The 16,645-nt window shown below is 39.0% G+C and overlaps 2 protein-coding genes across 2 annotated transcripts in view; one reads left to right on the forward strand and one right to left on the reverse strand.

Annotated features, from left to right (window-relative positions):
- The window catches only part of GPATCH2 (G-patch domain containing 2), a 112,794-nt gene extending 99,018 nt beyond the window's left edge, over positions 1–13,776 (reverse strand). Inside the window, exons 1-3 of the mRNA XM_009900076.2 lie at positions 13,641–13,776; positions 5,027–5,740; positions 610–671 (exon numbers count right to left, since the gene is read on the reverse strand). Of these exons, the coding sequence (XP_009898378.2) occupies positions 610–671; positions 5,027–5,740; positions 13,641–13,696 (832 nt within the window). The 5' untranslated portion in view covers positions 13,697–13,776. The remainder of the gene's footprint in view (positions 1–609; positions 672–5,026; positions 5,741–13,640) is intronic.
- Positions 13,777–14,105: 329 nt separating this feature from the next.
- Positions 14,106–16,645, forward strand: part of SPATA17 (spermatogenesis associated 17) — an 87,513-nt gene continuing 84,973 nt past the window's right edge. The window contains exon 1 of the mRNA XM_009900091.2: positions 14,106–14,210. Within this exon, the coding sequence (XP_009898393.2) occupies positions 14,143–14,210 (68 nt within the window). The 5' untranslated portion in view covers positions 14,106–14,142. The remainder of the gene's footprint in view (positions 14,211–16,645) is intronic.

Genomic DNA, 16,645 nt, shown 5'->3' on the forward strand with positions numbered 1-16,645 from the left:
TATACTTACATTTTCAATAGTTTTACCACCCAAAATCATGTGAGAACAATATGTATACTACAGGAAAATTGTGAATCTTCACTGTGTTTTAGATTAAAGAGAATTTTTTCCAGGAGAGACTTTAAACAACATGTGCCTTCTAATCTCAATCTTACGACTGCTGAAGCAGTAGTTTGTTTGAAACTATTTTTCGAACTACTGAATGAAAAAGTACTACAAAATCCTGCCAATATCAATCTGAAAGAAAAGAAAGAAAAAAGGCATCTCAAAAATAGTTTGTGAAGCAGAACTACGATCAGAGTCCTGTCTGAAAATGGAAGCAACTGAAGAATTAAGATTTAAGAGAGAATCCTTTGGAGATGCTCAAGTTTTAATTAAGTTTATTATATTACAGAGACTGCTTCTCAAAACAGGTTTTGACTAAGTCATGGATTCAGGACAGCCTCTGCTAACATTTCAAAAAGCCCAGAAAGGAAGCTATTCTTCAGCTCAGTAAAACAGTAATAGCGACTGGAATACAGCAATTAACCTATGAAATAACTTGTAACGCTTACAGAATTGCAACTGATGTGGATTGAAGGGTGGAGAAGGGAAAGATTGTTTCAATACCTTGTCTTCCCTCATCATTGGTAAACAAACCAGCATCACTGCTGCTCAGACTGCTGGATTCACTGTAATAAGAGAAAGAAAGAAACAGATCAAAAGAACAATTGATCTTTCAGTTGTAAAATTTTAAGGAGACAAGGCTGTGCTCAGATTGAACTTAAGCCCAACAGAGATCAGAAAGAAAACAGAATGATTTTTTTTTTAATCAAACTGCAAATATCCTAGTTCCATTAACTACAAAGCATATTATTTTTGGCACATAAAACCACAGGCATCTAATGGTACCCTGACAGTAAGCCAGATGTGACTGCAACGAGGTGCTGACACAATTGATGCATTTTATTATCTGTTTTCATCAAATTCTCACTGTTCCCCTTCTTATGCTGTGCAATTCAGCTTGATCCTGGAACACCACTGCTCAATAAAATAGGAAAAGTCTCAATCAAAAGCAGCCTAAGCCTCCCTTCAGCACATGAAATAGGAGTCTGAAAATCAAATTACCTTTCTGAACATCGTTTGCAAATATTCTGGGAAAAGACACTGCTTAAGATTTCACAACTTACTACTTGGGGAGAAAGGAACAAGTTTATAACAAAGGTAACAAATTAAATAAAAAGAAGGGTCACCCTAAAAAAGAATAAATATGATCAATGATCATAACATGAGTATGAGGCACTTTTCTGTGACTTCCATCGTGGCCTTAAAATTAGAATACAAATACAAAACATTGCAATATCAAACATTGTCTAAATTCAAAGACATCAATAGGTAAAGCGTTTTGTTCTCTGCTGTACAAACATTGTTACAAACAATATTTCATGTGTCTCCCAAGTAGTAGACTTGCCTTTTAATAACACAGATGATGACTTGGTGAGTTTCACCCCACAAAACTCAAAAGGATTTTTTGTAAATTATTTATTTCATTTATTGTCAACAGAGTATCTCTGCTAAGGAAGTAATATTCTTAGCAAAGTTTAAACACATTTTACTTACACTGAAATGCAGAACACTGCTAAAAACCGCAGCAAAAAATATTAGTTCACCACATGAATTCAAGGATAAGTTATAAACACCATGGCTACTCACATAATGTTACAAACAAGATACTTGCAAGAACTTCAGGTCTGTATACCTTTCTAGGCTTATTCCCAGTAAAACACAGAAGAAATTCTATACTTGAATAGAAAAAAAAAATAATTTTAAAATGATGAAACTGTAACATTGGCACAGCCACAGTGTTCATTCGTCTCATGACGCAGTCAAATAGGGCAGGGATCACAGCCAAGATAATTGCTACATGGCAATCATTTCACTGAATAAATTCAACCCCCCTGAAATCAATACCTTAATATCCAAGTACATGAAAGCTGTTACAATGGAATTTATTTCCAGTTTTAATATAATTTTGCACTGTATATTGCTAATCCCTTTGCTTTTGAATCGAGAATTCCACTCTCGGCAACGTTTCCAGTGAAAAGGAAAAAGCCACAGATCCCTTTTAGTCCTATAAAATAGTGTATTCAAGCCAAAATTTATATGAAACCACTCTTCTATCCAAAAAGCTTTCACAGTTTTATTTATACATTTGTGGAAACAAAGAAATTATTATTATTTGTCATTATTACTAGCAAACCATCCCATACCTTGGCTTCATAGGAGACTTGTGACCTTTATTTACTAACAATGCCAGTCACCCAGAACTGATCAGCCACTGCACTGGCACTGACTGGTAGGCCAGTAAGTGGGCATATCTGAGTTTCACTGCTGCTCTCTTTCAAAAGAGGCAATTGAGATTTCTCTTAATTTAGTCACTTCAACAATTGCCAAAGCTTGCAGCAATTAAACACCACCCAGAACTCCATGCATTGCCAAATTTGTCTTAAATTGGCCAAGGAGTTTAAGCACTGAGGATAAGGGACACAACAAACAAAGGTCAGGTTCTGATGATGAAAAGCTCATTTCCAGTGCTCAAAACCAATCTCACACAATCTTCATCTCTGGGATCCTTTACATGCTGGCATTTTACAAGCTTGAAGACTCCTCACACTATTCCTCAACCCTTAAAATCTTGTTAGTGTTCTTTGGTGTTTGAACACAAAACCTGCAAAAGAAGGGTCATTTACCATTTTTAATGTACACTTCAAATATGTTATTTTGAAGTAATTCCATGTATACACCGAAAACAACTAATCAATTTTAGATATGATTAACAACTCCCATTTAAAAAGCTACTGGCTTTGTTTTCTTTTTAAAAGCTGAACTTCAAAAGAATTAACCTTTTTGGGGATGATTACTGAACTGCAGACATACAAATGTACAAAATTAGACCAGTTTTGTGTACATTTTGTTCTTCCTCTTCAGTAAGCACTGCTGAAGCATGAGTCTTACCCAAGATGCTTTGTTAGTTCATGTCTTGCACAATCTTAGAAAACTCATGCTGCCTTTTAAAACCTCAGCTTTGACTTTTTGAACATATTCTTAGGAACAGAGTTTGCCAACTGCTTCTGATTCTCCTAGCTAAATGGTCTCAGACAGAGACACTGCTGCATTTAAGTGAAGTTAATTTAACATTAGTCAAAATTATTCACACACAAAATATTTAGATACAACATGCACCCAAGAGGGTTAGATATGGTGGATTTAAATCACATTAGGGATTATTTTTTTTTAATTCAGTGGTTTCCAAATCTTTTGGTACAGGTAATCACTGCAAGAAATTCAGTCGAATGACAGACCATCACTCAACCATGTGCATAAGCAGAAAACACTATGAAGAAGATGAGAATAATTTCAAAGGCCATTTACTGGGGCCAGAGACAAACATTTGAACTACGATTTGGAAAAAAGTGACAGTATTTGGTGTATCAAAAGCATTAGATATTTTTAAAAGGAACATGAATTTTAAAATCAGTAATGTTTGTTTTGTGGGGTGAAAAAAATATATGTATGTAGCACAGCTTTGGGAGTTTACAAGAGGACTGGCATATTGATTATTCTTCTCTTTATCCAAAAATTAGCTACAGAATTTTTGAGTTGGAGAACTGTTACCCCTGTAGCATAACAGAAAATCTTTTGTAAATAAGAAATTAACAAGACTATGGACATGTAATAAACTATGCAATGGTTCCTAGCGCCAAAGAAATTTTTAACAATCTGTCTTTCGGTACCAAATTTGTGGGAACACATTTGCAGTATCAAAGAAAACAGTAGTTTTCTATAGGTTTCCTGACAACACACTCCCCTGTCTTGCACGTCAAAGCAGGTGTCTGACCTTACACACTGGCTGCCTTGAGGCACTGCTTCAGTCATAAAGACCTTAAGAACAATCTTTAAGAATCAGGATTCATTCAGCCCTTTCAGCTGCTTATTGTTAACAGGTGAGGGACATGGCTGGCATGTAATCAAATGACTTAGAAGAACTTTTCTGACAACGACTGGAGTTAGTGGTCAGTAACACTGTCATTACAGTAACCAATGTCTGCTCTCCTCAATCCCTGGGTACTCCAATTCTCAGTTCTACCTCTCCACTACAGAACAGGCCTAACAGTTTATAGGTAAAATGTCTACAAAAAACCCAGGGACACTACTGCAGTCAAACAACTGACCAAAATTATGTTTCACTATGAATCTTCCTTGCTGACACTTCTGCATTCAGAACCAGGTACATGGAATAAACAATCAAGCTTACCGGGCCCTTCAAGTAATATCCCTTGTGTATGGTGGAAAAATTACCTGCACCTTACTCTGTTGTCATAATACTACTTTGGAAACAATTACCACTGTAGTATGACTGCTGTCTGGAACGGATAGATGAGGTGTACTGCCAAAGGGCCATCATTCTCTCATTTTTCTAATGGTAAGCTCAGGTGTTTCTGAACTGTAAATTGGTTTTTGCATTTCGTAAATGATGTATATCCTTGGCAACCTGCAGACTTTTTATGCCCATGACACACAAGAACATACTATCTACATGGTGACTCTAACCACTGACAACATTTCTGAAGAATAGAAATAGCAATCAAAGCACCAATATGTAGAAACTGGAAAACCATTTCATTTTTGTCTGTGAACTGTCAGTACTTGAAAAACCAAATATGTTAACCATTTGTATATGCTATCTTTTTTAATCTTGAAACAACTAGAATGTATTAATTCAAGAAACTGTTTTCATGGTTACTTCTCTGCTACATGACTCCATTTTATGCTGAATTCCTTAACTTGAGCAATTCATGTAGATGATTTTGAAAAACAATAAAAATTTAAGGAGTTACTTGTTAAAACAGATATTATTGATGCTAAAATTTTAACTCTGAAATTCTTTTCTTTAAAGAAGCATCCAAAGATTCCAAGTACAAGCAACAGTAATAAAAGCAAAGAAATATTATCCAAGGTTTTTGTAAAAAGGAAGAGAAAGAATAACCTGTCACTCATGTTCTCATCTGAGCCCTTTTGCTCCTCATACTCCATTTTGTCCTTATTTGCTTGGTTCACATCTTCATTTTCTATAACCACTCCTTCATCCAAGATGTCTGGTCCTTGTCGAGCTGCAGCTACTTTTCTTTTTTTCACTTTGCTCTTGGAAAACTCTTGGTGTTGGTATGATTTATTGTTATTGTCCATTTCTTGATCTCTGCTGTTATCCTGCTGTTGAGTTATTGTCAGTGCATTAGAGACTTCTGATGGCAGATCTATTGCCATCCGTTTTACCTTTCTTCTCCTGCGCAAAGTTCTGTTTCCCAAACTGTCAACAGCCAAATCTGGGTCATGCCACAGAGGTCTTTTGCCTCTAATGTTATTTAAGTTTGAGGAAGGCCTACGTTTAGCAACCAACAACTGGTCATCTGAGTCACTGTGGTCTTTCTTATTAGCATGATTCTCTCTGTAGTCTTTGTTTGACTCTTCTAAACTGGAATCAGAACCTTCACTTAAGCAGTGACCAGTCTCCCAGGGATGGTGAGTGGTAAATGAACGTCTTTTCCGTCCCCTCCTTTTTCTTGCCTGTCGTTTCAAAAGACAAGATACGCTTCGAGAATGATCTCCAGTATCAGCAAAACCTCCTCTGGCTTGCTCTGAACTTTCTTCCAGTGCTGAGACCAGATCGTGAACCAGCTCCTCCATAGTCCTACTGAAATGCCTGTGTATTTCATGAGAAAAACAAAACACACAAGAAAACAACAAATGAATCTGAAGTGTTAAGTATAAACTCTGTAACAATTTTTCCAGCCAAAATCATTTTAGTCACTTAAGGCAGTTTTGATGTCCACCCTATAGAGATTATTGTATTTCTGCTGAGACACAACACAGCCAATCGGTCCTACATAATTTGCAACGCATCAGCGTACATTGCTTTTATCTTCCCATATTTCTCTCTTGAAAAGAAGGGGTATGGGTGTGTGTTATATAATATTACTCCTTGATAGTATGTTAGGGTGTTGTGTTTAAGACTTGTCATTATGATAAAATATTTTTAAGGATAATTATCTCTTGACACTGCCCAAATGCCAAAAGTTTGAACATCAATTCCTTGATAATATACAACTTTTGTGCTTTGAATAGTGACTAATTCTATTTTCCCAAATAGCTAATATCTGTATGATTTCTTAAAAAATATTGATTTGGTGGTGTGATAGTGAGATAACATACTCCCCACAGTATCCTAGAGCATTAAGTGCTAAGTTCCCTACCACACATCGGCACTTGCAATCCCTGAATCACACAGCTGTAAGGAATAATACCCCTAAATACTCAGAATGTCTGCTTAAAGCCTTATCCTTTTAAATGTTTTGCTCTTTCCTCTCAAAATTTCACTAGCATTTAGCATGTCTTTAACTCAGTATGCTTCAGTAAGTTCATCCATGCATAACATGAACATAATTATGGAAAGAAGACAAAACAGTAAGTGATCACTGCCAAAATCTAATCCTCTGAAGGCTCTGAACCTCTCTGTACAGCAATCGGATTCTCACATCAAAGCATCAAAAGAATCCTTTTGTTGAGGTAAAGCAATGAATACAGTTCATGCTCTTTACTACATTACACCAACTAATAAATACGAAAGACACTCAGTAAATTATGTAGAGGACATTTAAAAGTAAGACCCTTCACTTTGTTTTGCAATGACAGAAGAATGAATACTTTTCTACCCATACCAGCAGAGCTGTAGATCTGGACACAAAGCACATAAGCTCCCTCTCTCAATTACTGCAAACTCAAGTGTTAAGATACTTGATGACGGTGGCTGAATAGACAGTCATGACCACACATACATTTTAAAGTAACAATGGAGCAACTGAAGAGCATGCTGAAGAAGAATTTCAAGCTGATCATGAAATAGCTTACATACAGAAATTATATATTCTCATTTTAAACCATTTTCAGACATACTTATTTCAAATCAAATAGCTTTGGGAATTTCAATTGTAAGATTACCAGAAGCAGAGTGGTAGAAAGACAACCTTATTTTGAATTCCTAAGACTACTGTCACTTTATTTCTCATACCTCTTTTTTTTTTGACCTACTGTAATCTCTAGTCCTGTTACTTCCCCTTAACCTAACATTTTCTTTGGCTCTTTGTACAGTAGATATTACCTTGTAAGAAGCAAGACAGCTCTGAAACAATGCTACACTTTTTCCTTAATTCATTTGGTTCACAAGACTCAAAAAACTCCATAATCACACAAAAATATTTCTCAGAAGCAAGAGAAGCTACACAGTAGAAAAATCATTCCAAATGAAGCAGTGATTCTCAGAAAATTCAGAGAGAAAGAAAAGTGGAAGTCAATTAACCTAGAAATTACTTTTGAGACGTGTGTCATGGACATGATTTCAAACCAAGCGTCTCCTCAGATTTTCAAAGTTTCAGTCACTGGGGAGGATCTTAGGAGGTGTGAAGGGCTGGTTGTTTAGTTCTTGCCTCTTTTTTTTCCCTCCTACTTGTGTGGTAGGATTTTTTACCACCAATAGAGGCAAATTCAGGTATATCTGTACAAGTTCTCAACACATATTAAATGTATTAACCCCTGTTTCTCAGTAGATGTAACTGCACAATGGGGAGGGTGCTAGCCCCTTTAGCCTTTTAAACATCCATAAAGATGGCTATCCCTGCAGGTGTGCACATCAGAAGTGAGATGCCCTTAGATTTAAGGGGCTTTCTAATACTTTTGCACTACTGTGACATGAGCCATAAGAATCAAACAGACAAACTCCAGTACATTTATTTGGGTTGAGAGAGCAATTCTGCAAGCTGCCTGCCAAGCCCTTTTGCACAGGCTTTTGCATTTATAGCAAACTGATGGAAGTGAACATGCATCAAGAAATGACTAGTCTAGTACATTTAACCTACATTTAGCTCTCAACATGAACAGGTTTCTGCTAACTTGCCAGAATATGAACTAGCATACATAATCTCCTGCAGCCTATTCTGCTACTGTCTGTGCAGCACTAAGTAAAAGGGAATAGAAACACAGGGACACTAATGTCTTACACCATAGTTTATGATTAATTATCTCAATTTGGTATTCCTAATCCACAGGGATAAGTATATCAGTAAAAGGAATGTAGCACCTAGAGTGGACATACCAATTTACTCCAGATAATGGTGTAAGCATGGTGGTAAAGTTGCCTTAGTTCTGTGAAATACTTCAAGAACAAACACATAAATCCCAGCTGGAAGCATTACCTGACTTCAATCTGCCCTCAATTCTCCTCAAAACATTGTCAAGTACTTGTGGTGCCAGATCAATAGATGAAACTCAAGAACAAACAACATCCTTAAGTGTTTTTGAAGGAAAGTGTAATACAACTCTTAAAAGACCCCAAGCAGTAGACATTCAATTTCCATCAGATTACAACTTTGAATCTTATGTATTTCTGCAATTAATCTTTTCTATAGAATATTAAGTCTCTTCATTGCAAATCCCAAATTAAGATCTGTACAGGGCAGTGACCTTGTTTACTGTAAAAATTACAACCATGGTCTCATGCTGTAATATAACTGTATCCAAAGTGCACTACCTCTTAGACCTATCAGATGAATCAACATTGTAGTTACTCTGATATGTTTCCTCAGAATGATTATGAGAACTACCTGATCCATTTGAGACAGCGGAAGCTTCCTTTGTAACGGGCTGAGTATAAAATACATATGCTACTACAATTTTATATATGGCAGCAGAAACCACATAAAACAGTTAATCTGAAACCTGTTCTCAAAATTCAGGAATACATTTCTATTACAGTATTACTCTTCAGACAAATTCAATTTTCCAACTTTCTCCACTTTTCACAACCAGCTGTCAAGCTTCTTTTCCAAACCTATGAAGTAATTTTAATAACCACGGCAGATGTTACTGTAACAAAAATATTTGCATTTGAAATAGGTTGAAAAACAAGTACAAGAAGTATTAAAACACAACTTGCATTCAGTAAGACAAGAAATTTCAAAGGTTGTAATAAGGAATGTACAACAACATATTGAGGTACATAAAATATTAAGCTGAGCCATAGTTTAGCGTGACTCACGTAAGGCTATAAAAATGCTGTTACAGCAACAGCCCACAGCTAGCAATAAACTGTAATGTCTTCAGCAGAAGATTCCGCTTTACCATAAAGAAAATATAGTTTGCCTACACTGACCTTTACATTTATTTGAAGCAATCCTAATTTATCCATCAAAGGCTGACCCATTTCCTCTCTAACCCTTACCAAAAGAGACCATAAAAACAGTGGTGGAGGAAACACTGCTTTCACCTACTCCAAAACAGTTCACACAACTTGTGTTCAGCTTTAATATGTGCCCTGAAACTCATAATTGAACTAATGTGCACTTGCCTTTTCACTGAAAATTAAGTATCATTTTTGTTCACTTTCTACCGAAAGCATATAATAAAATGTGAAGCTCTGACTGCACACAAAATATTTAACCAACAGACACTGACAGGAAGGCTAATTCACTTGCACAACTCATAAGGAAAGGCAGCATCTTTCACTAAACTGACAGCTGCATTTGCATTTACTTTCTGGTTCTGTATCTTTTCCTGTTAAATAAAGACAAGGGCTCTTGCAGCTAAAGTTATGCTGCATCTGTGTCTCATCAACTCTGAAAAGAACCATGATTTTTGCTGCCTTCACAACCTACCGTGATCACAAGCCAAGAGCACAAGAAAAATCAAGTAGTTCCATGAACACCAGAACTCTAAAACCTGACTTTCTAGAAACTTTTCCCATATGGAATGTCTTGTAACACAGCTGTACTCACAATGTAGCTTTATCTTCAGAAGGGCACTAATTTGAATCACATTTCTCTCCCTCAGAAGTTATTTTCTCCAAACCTCAGAAACACCAGTTTGGAGATTTCTACTTTATTGACAAATGTGACTGAAATTTGGATTGAACAGGTGCAAGTATTTGGGAGGAAGTTCAGATGATAAATCTTAAAAAACCAAACCAGCAATAAAAACCTGACTATTGCAGATCTTGGGATACACAAAGTGGAAAGGAAAAACAGAACAATACAAGTTAGCTGAAAGTTTTAAACAGCTAGCAAAAGACTATGGCAGATAAGGAAAGAACTGATAAATCCACATTATGTAGAAGGTTATGGTATACATTAGAAACAGAATTTGTGCCTACATTAGCTTGCCTGTCATCAAATGAACATCACCAAGAGGACAACACAAAGCATCCAGTTTCATATTCACCCTGCTGGACAATCAGGTATACAAAGCTTCATCACTATCAAAATGCATTCTACCCAGTACTAACCACTGCTGGGGGATATAACAGCTGATTATGAAGCTCCCTGGTGGTATTGGAAGACCGCAATAAAGTCTCCCTGGAGCTTTCTCTTCCCCAGGCTGAACAGCCCCAGCCCAGGACACTATGTTAGAGCATACCTCTACCTGAAAAGGACAGAGTCTCAAGCTGTGCCAGGGGAGTTTTAGGCTCGAGGTGAGGAGAAAGTTCTTCACAGAGAGAATTGTTAGCCAATGGAATGGGCTGCCCAGGGAGGTGGAGTCACCATCCCTGGAGGTGTTCAAGAGGGGACTGGACATGGCACTTGGTGCCATGGTTTAGTAATCATGAGGTCTTGGGTGACAGGTTGAACTTGATCTTTGAGGTCTCTTCCAACCTTATTGATTCTATGATTCAAGGTATGCCAACTCTCCTTTTTGAACTCAGGTCTGTAAACAAATTAGTTTCACAAAATGATAAAAGGACAGGAGGAGTTTAAAAAAAAAAAATCTGAAAATTTATCAAAATCACTGTTCTACAATGAAAGGCCATTAATAGACTTGCTGGAAATGTCCATAAATTCTTTTTTCTATCAAATATACAGCTTCCATACATTTAGTTGTATAGAACTACTAGCAGTATTTTACTCCTCCAATCACACACTACACATCAACTCTTGGTACCAGTTTTGTAGAGAAACTTCTTTAGACAAGTTTCAGGTTTTCTTTACACTTGGACAAATTATTAGTATTTGAGGAGTAATAGAATTCTATTAATTATGCTCCTAATCCTCCTAAAAATTAGGTCCAAACTTGCAATAAGTACACCTGACTTCTCCACAACTGCTGCTTATCTAAGGCAGCTCAAACACTAATCGACTCATACTCAAAAGTGAAAGTGTTCAGTAGAGAGCAATGGTACACAGTCTGAAAGATGCTGACATGAACTATATTTAATAAGGCTCTAACAAATGAATTGGTTAGCCAGAAATGAGATTTAGAGCAATTCCTGCAATCCCATTGCTGCCATTTACTGATATGCTTGCCCCTTTCAGAAGTATGACTTCATTAATTAATTGCCAAGGTGGAGAATTACAGGAACTGTCAAATGGTAATATGCTACAGCACTGAAGTCACTATCAAGACACTTGGAGTGCTCAGTAAACATACAAAAAGCAAACTATTCGTAACGTGTCACATGTTCACAATATAAATGAAAAACATTCAGCTTCACAGGAGCTTTAACACCTGAAATGTACACACTTACTCTCTGGCTGTTCGGAATCTACTCTTGTTTAGCATCTTGATGCTTTCACAAAGCACAAGTTCTTGATTCTCTGCATCAAGTATCAGACATGAAAAAAAAATTTAATTACAAACCCTCCAAATTCCTGCACATCACTCAAATGGGTTTCTTTTAATGGACAGCTTCTGAAATAACTTTTTGTACTAACTCTGTGACGCTGAGGAGTAGCCAGATTTGTAACAGGTTGTTCTTCAGAACTGCTAAACTAGAAGGCCTATATATAGGATTTCAATAATTCTCTCTGTACCAAATTCGCCTGGGCGGTAGATTTGCGCAAACAAAACCACTAGTGTCTGATGACAGTTACAGAAGAATATGCCACATTACCACATCTTACGTTACTGAACTCTACTGTTAAAGTCTCTGGAACTAAGATACTTTAAGGAGGTACAAAACAGTAAAATTTAAGATAGATTACAGGTTAATTATACACTGGAAACTTTCTCAGAGCACAGGGGCAAGTTTGGAACGTCTCAGGCAATGTTTCTACTTTATGGAGCATTAGTAGTGAAATAAAAATACTTCTGCCACTAGAGTCGATCTCCTTCTCTGACGTGTTCTGTATTGGGCCAGAAGTAAAGTTACATTTACACTAGGCAAAGCTGCATCCCTAACAAAATTAGCAAATTACTTCTAGCAAATTACTTCTAGCAAATATGTATCACCTGGGCAAATAAAATCCTTCTCTGAAAAGCTTTCTCATTTAGAAAAAATTAAAGCAGCCATGAAAAGATGCACAGGGAAAAAAAGGGGTGGTATCAGCAGAACTGGAGGAGGAACCAAGTTTCCTGTGTAAGAAAACTAAATGTTGATCCTTTCTCTTCCCCTTCTTCCCTGTTCTCAGAAAACAAACAAAGAAGAATGTAAATAAAAATCTATTTCACGTCTAGGAACTCTACCAGCAGGTATCTGTAGACATAACATAGCCTCTACAAAAAAGCCTCAAGGCCTCAAATTACCAACAGACAAGAAACAAACGAAAAAACAAACAAACAAAGCCCACTACAAACACAAACACAGCATGCTCCTATTATTAAAAGTGAACTGAAATAGAAGTTATATACATCAGCTGCTGCCTAATAAAACATAAAATATCTAACATTTGGTGAAGGAAATGAAAGGCTTTCCAGATGGTTGGTTGTGTTGTGTCACTTCCATCAAGTCCCTCCAATACCAGTCTTTATATACTTCCACTGCCTATTAAAAGTCACTTTTCTGTTCTGTTTCCCCTCTTCATAGTTCTACAATAAAAACAACATGGCCTTTAGGGTCACTATGCTTGTATACAGAACTACATGAAATGGCAAATCTGTGAATTCTGCTGCAGTAAACTACTCGTATTTTCCTTGTTAATTGGCTACAGCAGCACTTGTTGATTCTTGGTTTGCAATAAAATAGCCTCAGAGAAGCAAGATACCTAAAGGGATATTTCTGAAGTATACACCTCACAGGGTAAGAGTCTTGGAGAGTCCACCATAATCAGAAAAACCCAAACACGTACCAAAAAATACCCAAACCACAACCCCAAAACAAACTTGTGACAAAAAGTTTTTATTTACCATTTGCCTGCTATCTTTTCTTAGCAACGAAAGGAAAGTTTCTTCCGCCAGCCTATTGCTCACTCATAAACATGGCAAGCCGTTGAAACGTGCTAGTGGCACCTGCCAAGCCTCCAACCCCACTTCCTCGGAAGGCCTTTAGCGGAAAGCACCAACGTCTCTCCCCCAACGAAACCAGCAGCGGCGGGGGTGCATGCCGGGACAGTCCTGGCCGCCCGCGGGACCGCATGGAAGGCTGGCCGCAGCAGGGGCACCACTTGCCCCCTACTTCCCAAGCCGCACACACGGCGAGGAGATGGTGCTTCCGTTCCTTTCCCCCAAATACCGGCACCGCGCCCGTGGCCCTACGAAAGGGCAGGGAGCGGTGGAGACGTCCCCCACCCCGACCTGTAGACGGCCCGTCCGAGCGGCCCGGCGCCCCCCGGGCCTGGGCTTACCAGCTCTTTCTCGCCGCCTGAGCTCGGGTCGGGGTAGGTTCAGCGACCCGGAACATGAACCCGGCGCCTCCCCCGGCCGCTCCCCGGGGAGGCTGGCGCCACTTCGCAGAGACTGAGCCGAGAAGAGACGGAGAGGCGGCCCTCTGCACCACCGGGGACTAGCAGGCGAGGGCTGGGAAGAGAGGACTCGGGCAATAAGCGCTCTCCCTCAGTCCCCCATGATGAGAGCCCGGAAGCAGCTGCTGTATCGGGAGGAAGCTGGAAGCGACCATCTCGCCTCTTCGCCTCTCTCTCCGGACAGTTACCCAGGAACGCCACATCCCCTCCGACACTCCCCACCTTTTCTCTTCTTGCATCCCGGTTCAGTTCCGCGGGGCTTCTGCTACCGCTGGTGCCCTGCCTCGGGGCTGCCGTGAAGAGCGCCACCCCCGCGCCCACACCGGGTGGTTCGGTCCCGTTGCCATGGTGGCGGCGTCGGTAGGGAGGGAAGGAGGGAAAGAGCATGGCTGCTTTAGCCCAACTTCAGGACAGGCTATCGGTGCTGCGGGAGGAGTATTTCCGTAGGCACAGGTAACCGGATCGTGCTAGTAGTGGGGTGTATGTTCCGATGCTGGGCTGAGGCTGGCCGGGCGGGCAGCTTCTGGTCTCCCTCGGCAACGAGATGGCGGCACTCCCGCTGAAAACGGTTTAGCTTTGAAACCGCAACCCCTTCCCTCCCTGCGGGCATCTACCCTCCTTGCCCCATCAAATATTTCCAGAGTGATCCGAGAAGACACGATGACAGTTGACACCGTTTCTTTAAAGGGTCCGTTTATGCACTGAAAATAGCGTCCTCCTGTTCCCCCTCCCTCCGACCCCTGCTAATTTTGAGGGGAAAGGACCCTCTGGAAACTCCCGAGACGCTGCAAGTTCATCCCTGTCCCGACCCGGGATCCGGCCGGCTCCCTCCCTCCTTCCCCGCTTCTCCGACGCAGACCTTCCTGGAGAGTTACTCCTCTTGGGCCTCCCTCCGTCAGTGGCACACAAGCCATGGGCCCTGCTCTCCCCGTTCAAATCTGTAACTTTACTGGACGATTAGTTTGTCCCGTTGACAAGCATCAGTGGTTGGGGCGGGGGTTGGCTTGTTTGGGGTTTTGTGGTGGTGGTGTTTTTTTACTTAATTAGCAGAGAAGCCCCCAGCTGCTGAGCGAGTTGATGTTTATTACCAACGTTGTTTAAAACTGGGCATTGCTACTAAATTAGATTATTCCGTCTGAGTTTCTGGGGTGTTCTGCCGCTTTCTACTGTTACGGAGATGTTTATTATACTAAAGATCAAAAATGGCCCTTTTAAGACCTATTTTAATAACGCATAGAGTTGTGCTGTAAATGCTTTTATTCAACTGTATTGTTGCTGCTGGGAAAAAAAAAAAGAGGGGGGAAAAAGTATATTTAGCACAGTAGTAGTGTTTTTCTTTTTTCACTGATTAATCAATAATTTGTTTTAGAATCCAATTACATCATTAGCATGAATAGGAAAGCTTCTGAGCGTAGCTAAAAGTACAGTGAGCTCGTGTCCTGCCTGCATACAAAGTGCTGTGTTTTCCTGTTCTTTCCCTGAACTTTAGCTCGTACTCCTGTGGCAGTACATGCAGCAGTTCACTAAATGAGCATCAGATACAGAAGACGATGCTTGTATTTCACATACTTCAGGTTAGAAAGAGCAGGCTGAGCCAGACATGGAAATCCATTGGAGGGCAGCATGCTTGATGTTTGGGGATTTGTTTTTTGGCAGAGCTTTCCAAAATTAAATTGTTTCCCTTTTAAGAATATGCTATAATCCATCAGCTTCTTGAAATTCAGATTTTCAGCTGAGAATTTAAATGAGAAGCTTCAAACAGTCCAGGTCAGCAACTGAATGGGGCTGATCAGTAGTATGATCTTTGTTCTTTAAAGTGAAAAACTTGGACTACTTCAACACAGCTGTCAGCAAAATCCTGAAACAACTCAGAGTATCTTGTTTAGAGATTTTGGTAGATTCCTTTTTAACTTTTAATGTTAATAAGCGAGGCTGTGATATTAATGTGTGTCAAATTTGCAGTGATCTTTGAATTATTTTTGGAGCATTTATGTTTTGAAGTCAGACAGCAGCTTTCATTTCCCTTTCAGAAGCCTGTTTTATCTACGTAATGTACTAGATTTGTTAAAATTGACAAATCTGGGATGTTGCAAGCATGTGAATTGGTGTAATCTATGCAGTCACTCATCATTCACACACAGCTTGAAAGCATTCAGCAAACAACACTTAATGCTGTAAGAAAAAAAAGCTTAGAAGTATAATAGATTTAATAGATTACAAAGTATTTACCTTTGTTGTTGTTGTTGTTTTTAATAAGTTGCCCTGTTTGCAAATACCTCCAAGGGTAAGACATGAAGCACTTAGGTCCACATGTGTCAAACACATTTTAAGACAGAAGAAAGAGATTTCTTTCTTTACCTATGTATCAAGACCTAAACCCAGAATTCTGTAGAACACCTAGAATACATACACCCTCCAGAGCAGCTTGACTTGAAGTATCCCTGGTGAAGTCTAAGTGTTCTTGCTAGCTATTACTATTGCAGGAGGAACATAGTAATTGAAGTGCCTTGAAGTAAAACCAAAAGTTAGAAAACTTTGTCTTTCAAAATTTGTTTGCTATTTTAGGACTCTACACTTGTTCCTTTAAAACTTATGGCACACTGATGACTGTAATATCATTCCTGTTGGTTATGGTTAGACAGGTTTACCTGTTCTTCTGATCTTAATAGCCCTTCTGTCATGCTTTATGCAGGACTCTGTTCATGTCAGAGGTATGAGGTTTCCTAAACCATTTTATTATTTATTCAACTTTTATTTACTGTAACATCTGTATGTCAGATGCTGACCTTGAGCATGCCTATCTAACATTCAATAAAGTCTTTGAGAAGTATGTGACTCTAAAAGCTTTATTCAAATAGTATGGCAACTATGTGATCTGATCAGAAGGA

The sequence above is a fragment of the Dryobates pubescens genome, chromosome 2 (assembly GCF_014839835.1).
Source record: "Dryobates pubescens isolate bDryPub1 chromosome 2, bDryPub1.pri, whole genome shotgun sequence".
Classification (NCBI taxonomy): Eukaryota; Metazoa; Chordata; class Aves; order Piciformes; family Picidae; genus Dryobates; species Dryobates pubescens.